This window comes from Ciona intestinalis, chromosome 10 (genome assembly GCF_000224145.3).
Source record: "Ciona intestinalis chromosome 10, KH, whole genome shotgun sequence".
Classification (NCBI taxonomy): domain Eukaryota; kingdom Metazoa; phylum Chordata; class Ascidiacea; order Phlebobranchia; family Cionidae; genus Ciona; species Ciona intestinalis.
In genome coordinates this window covers 2,964,930-2,976,923 of record NC_020175.2, presented here as the reverse complement: position 1 = coordinate 2,976,923, position 11,994 = coordinate 2,964,930, and the positions used below count along the sequence as shown (strand labels likewise).

At 32.5% G+C, this 11,994-nt stretch overlaps 1 protein-coding gene across 5 annotated transcripts in view; it reads right to left on the bottom strand.

Annotated features, from left to right (window-relative positions):
- Position 1: 1 nt before the first annotated feature.
- LOC100182104 (aftiphilin) overlaps positions 2 to 11,994 on the bottom strand; it is a 25,351-nt gene continuing 13,358 nt past the window's right edge. Inside the window, exons 1-11 of one of the 5 annotated variants that reach the window (XM_026836291.1) lie at positions 10,294 to 10,575; positions 10,176 to 10,228; positions 9,808 to 9,888; positions 7,201 to 9,536; positions 6,579 to 6,763; positions 5,971 to 6,094; positions 5,259 to 5,312; positions 4,619 to 4,705; positions 3,133 to 3,166; positions 2,367 to 2,510; positions 2 to 1,605 (exon numbers count right to left, since the gene is read on the bottom strand). In XM_026836291.1, coding sequence (XP_026692092.1) covers positions 1,346 to 1,605; positions 2,367 to 2,510; positions 3,133 to 3,166; positions 4,619 to 4,705; positions 5,259 to 5,312; positions 5,971 to 6,094; positions 6,579 to 6,763; positions 7,201 to 8,724 — 2,412 coding nt within the window. In that variant the 5' untranslated portion in view covers positions 8,725 to 9,536; positions 9,808 to 9,888; positions 10,176 to 10,228; positions 10,294 to 10,575 and the 3' untranslated portion in view covers positions 2 to 1,345. Of the gene's footprint in view, positions 1,606 to 2,366; positions 2,511 to 3,132; positions 3,167 to 4,618; positions 4,706 to 5,258; positions 5,313 to 5,970; positions 6,095 to 6,578; positions 6,764 to 7,200; positions 9,537 to 9,807; positions 9,889 to 10,175; positions 10,229 to 10,293; positions 10,576 to 11,994 lie in introns of those variants that run through there. The other 4 variants (XM_026836292.1, XM_018813728.2, XM_002131171.5 and 1 more) reach the window with 4 other exon arrangements.

Sequence of the window (11,994 nt, the reverse complement as noted above, 5' to 3'; positions counted from 1 at the left end):
ATTAATGGCCATTGTAAATGTATTCATAGGACACGCAAGTACAATGAGGCCAAACTACCAGTAAGCAGTGTGTCGTTTTAAAAATATACGTGCAAATTCTTACGCTAGGTAGCAGCTCAAACGTTTACCACTGCTATCTAGAAAAAATGCAATTACAAAATCACCCTACTCCAAAACCATTTAACAATTAAAATAGAAGTATAAATGTGGACAGGCAAATAAATAATGATAATATTTCAATTAAAGTGTTAGTTCGATACCATAATTTTTAAAACGCACAGTGTGTCAGATTTTTAAATTGAAGTTAAATTAAGAGAATCCGAAAAAATTAATGATTAAAAAAAATAAGATTTTTTTCCAGTTTCATTAAAAAATTAATATTTCAATTGTTGTGCATCTTTGGATGCTTTACTATTCGGTTGCTGTAAATTGGATGTAAAAACAAATAAAAATACAACGAACACAAGAAATATGTAAAATTTTCACTTGAACAGAGAAGTATAATTGCACAATGGTTGCTGTAGATTGAATTATAAAGAAATTTGTTAAATATGAAAAACATTTGGTCCGTTGCCATTTCCTTCATATACTGGCATTGAAAGCACACAGCTATTTTTAAAAGTTGAGTTACATTACACAGACTGTGAGCAGAATTCGGCTGACATAAAATATTAAATTTGCTTTGTCAAAGAAAAATACATCCCGTCGTGTAGTTACACTACATGCTCAATAAAGCATAACTGTTGCTTTAAAATCATTGTATATAATTAAACCACTCCTAGTTACAGACATTTGGAGAAGTACTGACCATGAAAATGACACCTACTGACGAAAAGAATAACTAACACTAAAATAGGGAATAAAATATTCAAACGTAAAATTATAAAATGACAATACAGTACCTAGCTAATTGAGGAATATGAGAACTAAAAATGCAAGGGTATTGCGTTGTAGGCTTTTGCTTACTGGGAAATAGACTAGTTATTACATGTTGGTTTAGGGAATTTCACTTGACGTGAAAATTGTGCCTGATCTAAAAAATACAGAAACGCATATATGTAGTTATATAATTTAGTTAGCACTATTTTTTCCATTTTGTTTTAGATTAAATGCCAGAATAAAAATAGGGGGTTTTATAATTTAACATTATTTAGTTCATATTTTTGGGCAAGTGGCATAATAGAAGTTATTTTCATTGATATGGTGTATGTTGCTATGTAAACTTATTTTAACTAAAAAAGGAGAAAAAACATTTTTGTGGAAAAAATGTTAAAAAAAGTGGAAAAAAATATTTTTGTCGAAAAAAACGTGAAAAAAGTGAGAAAAAACATTTTAAAAAATAGGTTTAATCCGTGGTTGATATTTTACTTTGCAATGGAAACATAAGGACAGTCGATCGCATAAAGGAAAGGTCTGGAAGTTTTTGGAGGACTTTTCTTCCTTCTTCACTGATGTCCTCATCCTCCTCTGCATTCATTGTTTTCCGGGATGAGGCAACTCCAAGGGATGCGAGGATCTTCGAAAGAGGATCTGGTTTCTTAGGATTTGTGTCCGGAGTCACCTTCATCGCGAGCTGGAGGAGCTCGGGATCAATTTTGTCTTGATCTGGGAGGAGAATGTACATTAAAATTTGCAACAAAAAATTTGCAAAAATAAAAATTCCTATTTGCAAACTGCATCAACATTACAAAAGCAAGAAATGTGCCAATAAGGTTTTTTAAAGTGAAAATGATAATTTGAGCAGATGCAGTGACAATGATATGTTGAATTTGATGCTACAGTGCTTTAAAACATAGAGTAACAATTAAAAATCAAGTTATTTAAAATACTATGTAAAAATAAACATTGATTTTAATGAACTACATACTGCTGTCTCTTGTCTGTTACACTGGTTGAATTTAAAAATTAGGTAATTTTTAACCAAATTTTAAGAAATCCTTTTTAAAATTCAAATCGTATACACTGATAATGAGTTAATGTGGAAATGGTAGACAGGTAAAGCTGGCTACAAATCTAAAATTGAAAGAAGTGATTCAGAACTCTTACGGAAACAATTAAAAAAATACGCAAAAAAATTACTGGTAAAACTTCGGTCAAAAAACTAATTTTAAAAGGTTTTAATAACCAATAGCCAGCTACACAACTAAACGAAATAGAAATCTAGTTTTGAGTCTGAGTCGGACTAATGATTTGAGAAGCCCCGTTTTAAAGGAGCAATATTCCAGTATAGAAAAAAAAATGGGGGGATTAAAAAAAGTTCAACATAAAAAATTTTTTAAAAAAAAGTAAAAAATGTGAAAATTTAACCTGACAAAAAATCAAAAAAGGAAACAAAGATCAAAAAAATGGATTGAAAAAAATTCAACCTGATTTGTTTTTGTGTGAAGATGCATTGGGCGAAGGTTTGTCGAAAAAATCAAGATCTAAACTACAGGAATCGAGCACACTAGATGTCGCTACACCCCCGACACCAGTATGACATGCATCAGTGACTACGTGCTTGCTACCTCCTACAAGTGGCCATGCAATAAAAGTTAGTGCGAAAACTACAAAGTACGAAAACTACTATGAAGTCATAATACAATGTACTAAATATTACAAAAAAATTAAAATAATAATTAAAGTTTTGCAGACATACTTCAGTTCGAACTGTAAACGACCAAAAATTTGCAAATTTACAAAATAACAGCAAAAGAAACCAAATTTTATTAAAAAGTAATAACAGTACTTTGTAGTGGCACAGTCAGTTCAAAAAATACCACTCATAAACAAATTACATAAAAATAAGAAGCATAACATAGTGAAAAATGTGCTAAAATGTAACTTTATTCTCGCATGGTTGGTAAACGACAGTCGTTAAACCTGGGCGTTCACCTCGTGCCAGCTTATGAGTTACCAAGTTTATTACTTTCTATGTGATCATTTTTGAAGGAATTTTGCCTTTTTTAAAGTTTTAAAGCGGCTGTGAAATCAGCTTACTGGCTGTGCTATTGTTCCACTGTCCGATAATGTATAACGCTGGCTTCAACATTATAAAGTTTTCTAATTGGCAACTGCTATAAAAATAATGATATAAAAACTAACCTAAATCTAAAACAAGAAAAATGACCAGTAAGTTGCTTAGATACAAACCTGTTTCTGTTTCCCAAACCGCATCACCATCAACCTGTAACATAAAGATACTATAATTATATAATATTAGTACTATGTAATATTAATATAATATATAGGGTGGGGGAAGATGGGACACCTTTAGCACATAATATCCAAGTATCCTGATGTTTTTGTAAACAATTAACAACGGCCTATGGGAGTAGTAAGGATCCGGTTTTATAGTTGTTTAAATTTTTATTGTTTGCTTCCAAGTGGGACGAAAAATATAATAAAAAATGTACCTGAAAGGGCTCACTGTTTATGGAATGAATTAATTGTACTTTATCCTTTTGTGAATTAAATGTAACTGAAGGGTAAATAAAATATATGCAGTGTAATATTGTTATTGTTAATTGATTACAATGGTAAGGATCTGGTGGTACGAAAAGGTAACAGACAAAAAAAGCAAAAAAGGTTACAAACAAAAAAATGTTTTGGGGCAGAAAATGGACTAACCTTTTAAAAAATACTTTAACAGTTTTCAAATCAAATTTGTTAAACACTGTTAAATGCTATGATGCCTTTTTCAAACTTTATATTGGTAGATAATTCCTTTGTCTTTCAAATAAAACGAACTGTAAAAACTTTTACCAACTACAAAAAACTTATGAACATTTTTGTGAACTTGTGTTTCAAAATGCGTTTTTGCATTACTCGTCCCTAAAGGGCTAATAAGATTTTTTCAACCTATTGTTTAACAGGCATTGTCAGTCTCTTATACAAATTGATTGTATGATGTCATTATTTTTGCTATAATGAGTAGCTGGAGCTGTTGGCTGAAGTTGCTACCACACTTCAGGTATTGATTTATGTAAAGTACAGTAAGAATAGAAGTTTAACTTGAAAATATTTAACATAAATGGCTTGTTTGTTTGCTGTGTAGCGACCACGCTTATTTTCTTCCAATTAAATGTAAATATGTTTTTAACTGTAAGCGTGTTTTAACAACTGTTGTTTTGTCACTATATCCTGTCTTTTCGTTTTAAAATATTTTAAAATCTTCGCTACCGTAATCAAAGAAACAAATAAAAATAATTAATTGGCCAATAAGATACTTTGGCAACACCTGGTCACATTTAAGACCGCAGAATTGTTTATTAATACATTACATACTTCTAAAATTATTAATTTTTTTCAAGGGTTTATAATTTATTTATGAGCAAATGAAATCATTAAATTGTAGAGGAACAGAGCTTAAAGGAATGTTATGTTTTAAAGTTGTTATATGTCAATATATTAAAACATATTGTTTTGTAGGGTGGGAGAAGATGGGACACCTTTAGCACATAATATCAAATATCCTGATTGTGTTTTAAAAAATTAACAATGGGAGTCAGAAGAATATGATTTTATAATTCTTTGAGTGTTCTTTGTTTACTCATAAATGGAACGACAAAATAGAATCTTCCCCCACCCTACTATATTATGAAACCTCTATAAAATTTTTGAAGACTGAAATACTTACAGGAGCTACTTTGTCAGTGGGAGAGATTGCGGTTATTTTTTCAGCTGCTGAAACCGGTTTTAACTCTTTGGAAGGCTCCAATAAACCCTGGAGTACATTTGCCAAATAAAATAAAAGTGTTTTATTTTTTTTGTCTTAGAGAAAGGCAGAAAGCAATTTAATGTCTTAGGGTCAGTATTATATGCCATAGGATTTACTCTGCAACATTGCTTATATTATATATATTCTACTTTTTGAGATGTGTAAATTACATATGGGGTGTAGTTTCTACAAATGAATACATTATTTTGCGAGTATACATAAGAATCATACTATATATTTCAAGATTGGTAGACTGGATCTAACAATTACATGCAAATTTGTTGTGACTAGCTGACTGCTACTGCCATGGGAAGTGCTTGGTAAAGTCATTTTAAAACAGTGCAAAAGAGAAAGTGGTTAAAAATATTGATTAAATTATTGTCTTTTCGAAAACAGGTCAAAAGCTGTATAAGTTTTGTAAGAAATAATAGGTGTTTTTTAAAGAAAGAATCAGTTTTTAAAGAAATGATATGTGTTATTTAATGAAATAAAACATGTTTTTTAAAGAAATAATAAAGATTTTAACAATTATACCGATAACTGAAAAAGCTTTACTCACCAAACCAGATGCATATGTTGGGACATAGTAGGGCTTTGCAGTTCCGCTAAAAAGCTGAAAAAAGTTAAGAGATTGTATTCATTAGGGTTAGACAACAACCAGTTTTGGGTTGTTAGCAAACAAAAAACTTTTAGAAATTCTCTTTGTTTAATTTTAATTAAATAATTTTTTCCTTCAGTGGTGTCTTATCTCTCATCAGTCTATTTTAAAATTGTAAACCCGCTATACAAAAATTACCCTATATTCAAAAAGTATTATATACAGACAGCAAGGCTTATAAAATGACCGCCTAAAAGACCAACAGATGAATAGAAATAACAAACAGCATTATCTTTGACTTTGTTGAAAAAAACAAAACGATTTTTTTGGTAGTTTACTAAAAAAAAACATTGTTTAGTAATTAATTTAACAAGCTTGGTTAAAAACAGAATCATAACAATGAAAAAATTAGGAAACAAAATTACAACTTCCATGTACAACAAACAAACAAACAAAGGAAAAGTTAAAACAGAACAAAAAAGGAAAAGTAACCTTAATATATGATTTTGGAAGAATGCAATGCAAAAAATGCAAAATAAATTGGCGCCCTGTAATCGCTACAGTGGCCACTGTCCCCTCATACAATTATCCATACACCATCACAGCTATTACATGCAACACCAACACCCAGCATACTGAGAGCAAGGACTTGTGGCAGGTTGAGGATACTTACGATATTCTGTGTCTTGATGCCTAGAGACTCTATAAGTCTGCGATTGTGGTCGGAACCATTCCATTGGAACTTTAATGCAATTGCATTGTCAACGTCTTCTAGCAAATCCCACAGCGCAGAAGGCCTGTGTAGAAAAAGATTTTACTTAAGTAAAACAGGAACCTTGATAATTTTAATTCAAAAAATTTCAAATCTAATACTTCGATTCAAATTACGGGATTTGGAATTCTGTTTAATGACGTCATCATACATCATCTATTGAGCTAAACTAACAATTTTTAAAAATTTAAAAAGTAGACCTTTAGCTTTAGGGTTGTGAATTAACAGGGGTTAGACCTTTAGCTTTAGGGTTGTGAATTAACAGTTTTAAATAGTTAAATTTGAATTTTTAAATTCATTGACTTATGAATTTCACAATTAATTTTAAATTTGCGGCATTCAATTAAACAGAAGAAATAGAGTAATTTAATAATAAAATCTCCTATATTAAGCTAAAGAAATGTGGTTAGAGACATTTTTTAATCATTTAGTTGGCATGTGGCTAAGACGATTATGTTGTGTAAAGAACAATTAAAAATCAGTAGGCCTAAGTAATAGCAGCACCATACTTGTTTACTGAGTTGTTGTTCGTAACAGGGGAGTCTTGAACATAAATATCCAATATGTCATCTTCAATATGATCATGCACTTGTTTGATGACTGCAGTGTTTCCTGTGTCAGTATCTTCTTCAGTGTTGCCAGTGCTTTTTTCTTGGACGGGAAACCAAAGCTTTAAATTGGAAACCTCCTTGAACTGCAAAATTTACATATAAATATATATGTCTACAAATATATATATATATATAGTCATTTTTAAAGTTTTGTTGTCCAATAAGAGTAATGAAAGCAGGAATGTTTTAAATATGACATGTTTTGATGTTTATATATACAAACAGTAAGGTGTGATAAGATGGGATACCGCACATTAGCACATATTATCCAAATATCCTGACTGTGTATTTAAACAATTAACAACGGTCTATGGGAGTTGTAAGGAAAGATACGGTTTTATAATTCTTTGAATGTTCTTTGTTTACCACCAAATGGGACGAGAAAATATAATGAAAAGGTGTCCCATCATCCCCCACCTTAATGTATTTGTTTCCTTGTATGAATTTTTATTGATTAAGACTGAAATTAAAATGTTTATTGATCCTAAATACTTTATTAACAAAATAGAATTTAAATCACCACGAGATCCAAACTTTCTTTTAAAGACACACTGATTTCTTTCAACGTAACTGCAGCGGGAAATGTGTTTTCTTCAAATGAACCAAAATCCCCAAAGTCATTCCCATCATCAGTACTTCTGTCTTCTGTACCAGAATTTTCAAATTCCGCTTTAAAATATTGGTTTTCTGCAGACCCAAAGTCTCCAAAGTCATCGTTGTCTGTTGGGTTTTCTATTTCATTGGTTTCAGAAAAGTCTTGATTCGTTGGTGATGCAAAGGCCGCAAAATCATTACTTTCATTTACAAATTCAGGGGCGTTGGTAGTGTTTTCATCAAAAGCATTAAATGAATTGTTCGCAGCAACTGGCGCTTCGGAACCAGTAGGAAAACTTTCAAAGTTTGCAAAGTCATTAAAATCGTCATTATCACTCTCGGTTTTCTCAGCAATTGTTGGGGCTATTTGAAAATTCGCAAAGTTGTCTTCAGTTTCTACAAAGTCTTCAGAAACTTTGGAAAACTCTTCGACAGATTCTGAATTTTGAGAAACCTTTTCAGTTTCTTTATCATTTGTCACAAATGTGTCGCTGTTTTCCTTAGAAACAAATTCGTCTTCATTAGAAATTAAATTATCCGGCTTCTCGTTCTGGTTAACACTATAGTCAGTACCATGACATGTGTTTGTCTTTGGGTCATCCGTGTTTGCAGATGTTTCGAGATTTTCATCTTCACAATCTGCCTCCGAAGTAATGTCTTTAATAACGGTAGTAGGTGCAGACTCTCTAGGCACTTCTGGCTGATCATTATCAAATTGCTCAACAGAACTTTCAGCTTCAATATTAGTAATCGACTTTTCTTTGTCCAAGGTACCAACATTACCCACTTCTTCACTATTATCAATTTCAGAAGAAACAGAGATATCAGGTTCTACATTTATTGTAGAAATTGAACTTTCCACATTATGTGTTGCGTCTTTAAATGCCCCAAAGTCACCAAAATCTGTATCACTACCTGTGTGTTGTGGTACCTGCTGAGTATTTTCTAAAGTTGCTTCAGATTGGTCAGTGCTGTTGACATTGTATTGGTCAGAGTCAGGACTAATTTCTGTACTTTCAGGTTCATATTTTTCCATGTGTTCATTTGTTTCTTGAATACTGTTCACTGCACAAACACTGGATTCTATTGTGTCCACTATTGATAAAACCTCACCATTTTGCTTTATTTTTGACTCTTTAAAGGTATGTGGGTCAGCGAAAATAAAACTCTCCGGTTTTTTATCATTATCATCCACTACCGTCACGTCAGAACTTTTAAAACTCTCACCGTTTTCTGTTAGAACTTCGGGGAAAGAGTTTGGGAGGATTTTTTTCACTGGCGAGTCAAAATCAGAGTCACTTACATCCGGCATTGGAGGAGGGATTGAGTTTAGGTCCTCATCGCTCTCCCAGTGATCATTTGCAGCTCGAAAATCGGTGAAATCATCTTCATCGTCCGTGATATCGATTGGTGGGGGGGAATTTGACACAATTGGTATAAAATCTGACATCCTTTCAACATTTAATGTGCACAGCAGTTTAGTTGTTAAAGCAACTTTTTCTTTTTATTTTGGACTTTTGCGTTTTGTTATATCATGTGGTTCTACTTTCTACATACCTGCAAATTGTAATATACCAATTATAATTCTAATCATTTTATTTGTCTCTTCGATTAATTCATTTTGCTGTTCTAAATCGCTTTTTAAATCAAATAAAACGCTAAACAACTTAAATTTTACCCCGAATACAATTATATCCAGCTTAGCGATAAAAACTGACCAACGTGATTGTAGTATATAGTATACAGAACGCAGCCTTCAACGACCATTTTTGATCCTTTTTGTGATACCACAAGCCCACAAACACCCACGAAGAAACATTAGTGGTAACTCGTAAGCTGGTACGAGGTGTGTAAAACAAAACACTTGAGTTGTGACGACTGTAGTTAACGCAAGTTACATTTATTGATGTACGACCAAAAACTAAAAGGGCATATATACAAGCTAAGTTATAATATAGTCCAACGTGCCAATTGCTGCTGTAGTATTAAACCAGAGATAGTTAAACTATCGTGCTATTCACATCAAAATAATGACTGTTATTGACCAACACACTTCTTTTAATTTTACGCTATCATGCTTACAAATAAACAATACAAAAAAGAAAAGCGATGAGAAATTGCTGGTGTTCATTCTTTCTCTCATCAATCAACGAGTTTCTGCAGAAGAATGCGATATAATTCTTGACCAGAGGGTTCAACTGATGGTAATGAAGCTTGCTTTTTTAAAATTCCCGGCACGACTAGATGACCCTTTTTATCATTCTAAAAAAAACACAAAAAATATATTCTAATATACAATACGACACAGTTAAACTGACTACAGATTGAATCGATTCGTTTTAATGAGTTCAGTTTTATCTATTTATCTAACGCATTAAAGTTTCAAGATTTGCCATTCACTGTTTGATTGAGGTGAATTTGGGATGTTCGAAATCGATTTGGAATTCCACATAGACAAATTCTCATTGAATCTTTGGTATCCCATATGCAAGCGCGCACTATAGGCTACATTTTAAGCACATATACTAGTCACCGAAAGTTGTACTTTTTGCTGGTCGTCTTTCGCTAAATTGAGATCGTTTAAAAGATAAGCTGTGACACCATCAAGCAATTTCTGCAGAATATTTTGGTTAAAGTTTAAGCGTAACAGAAGTTAAATTTTATAATTGTACCACAAGTACTCACTATATAGTAGGGTGAGGAAGATAGGACACCTTTTTATTCTATGTTATCGTTCCATTTGGTAGGAATAAAAAAAACAAAGAATTAGTGGAACCGAATCCTCCCGACTCCCATACACTTTTGTTAATTTTTAAACACCATTAAGATGTTTGCATACTATGTGCTAAACGTGTCCCATCTTCTCCCAACATAATAATGCTATACAACCAAGCGAACTACCTGTTGCTGCTGCTTTGCACCCAGTTGATCGTCAACTGCCGAAATAGCTTTTCCTAAAAACATAGATTGTTCATACTAAAACTAAAGCATACACATTTTTACAATAGAAGAATTTTACCTTCGGTTAAAATCAACGTAATTGTAATCAACAGTATTGCCAACATAACTGATTTTGCCATGTTGTAAACTTTGACGGTTATACTGAGTAAGTTTTATTGCTTCAAATAAAAATGCGGAGTGATGCAAAAACGAAAGTGACTTGTGCTTTTAAGCAGTCGATATGGAAATTTTAATTGGGTTTTCTTTTGTTTTCATATCTCATCTACATCGTCGACTGTCAATCACATAATCTTGGGAATTACCACTTTTTCCATTATAGTAGGGTGGGAGAAGACGGGACACCTTTTCATTTTGTTTTCTCATTCCATTTGGTAGTAAACAAAGAACATTCAAAGAATTATGAAATCGTATCCTTACGTCTTCCACAGACCGTTGTTAATTCTTTAAAACACGATCAGGCTGTTTGGAAATTATGTGTTAAAAGTGTTCCATCTTCCCCCACCCTACTATATTTGCCGTTATCAATTCAGCAGGATTTTATCATTTGTTCTTAAGTAAACGTTTAGTGGTGTGAGTGCCGGCAATTAGAGCGCTTTAAATATTTATGTTTTGCAAGACAAAATTATTTTTGTTTATTTATTTAGAAATTATTGGTCAGAATATGATGTCATCGTGGGTAAAACTTTCCCATATAGTTGAACTGAAAAACAGATGACAAATATTTCCTGTTGATTTTACCTTTAAATGATAGATTGTGTATATGGATTGTACCATAGATACTGATGAGCAAAGTTCTTTATACATTGAATAACATTGAGGGTATTTTAATCGCGCTTTGCGTCCTTTCTTGCCATTTGGGACAGATGGCGCGGTTTCAATCATATAAAATTAATGCAACGTTAATCTGCTGTATGGTTCGTTTTAATCTAGATACTCGATGTCAAAAAATGCCATTGGAAAACTCCCCTTTAGCGTTGATCTATGATTGTTATTTCGCTTAGTATATTTTAAATCATAGTGGCGCATTTGCGTCAAATGTATAATCAGGGGCGGATCTAGGGGGGGGCGAATGGGGCGATCGCCCCCCCTAGACCTGGCCGTAAAAAAAAAAAAATTAAAAAAAAAAAAAAATTAAAAAAAAGTATGCACTTTTACATTAAAAAACTGGTAATCCTTTAGCTGGTGGCCACCTGAAATTTTGGTTTCAAAATGTTCTATAGCCCTCACTGATACCTGCTGTCTAATTTTTTTTTCAAAAAAGTCGGGCGTTCGTGTCGAAAATTAACTTTAAAAATGCGCAAAAACATGCTGTGTCACCGTAATTCGTCTGATTTGCGTAAGGTTAACGATTTATTACGTCACAATAGTGGTATATTACATACGTTATAAGACGGTATAGTCTTGTTTTTCCCCACTGTTTTAACGTAGGAATCAAACGTAACAATACGCATTCTATGACGTAATAATCCAACCTTGGTTTAACTTTTAAATTAAAAAAAAGTATGCACCAGCACAGATATTGTTATGGATCCAGATGCTATTATTAACCGTTTTGCAAACAGTAAAAACCGCAGATTGGATTTTGTAGTGTAGGCTATGTATTTGGCGTCTATTTCGCTCGATTATGACCTTTCTTGTACATTATTGTTGTGTGTGTTTTCGGCGCTAAAAATACATAACTTTTGTCTGTTAAAGGTTTTCGAGTTTTTAGTAACAAAATCGCCCCCCTTAAAGCAAATGTCTGGATCCGCCCCTGTGT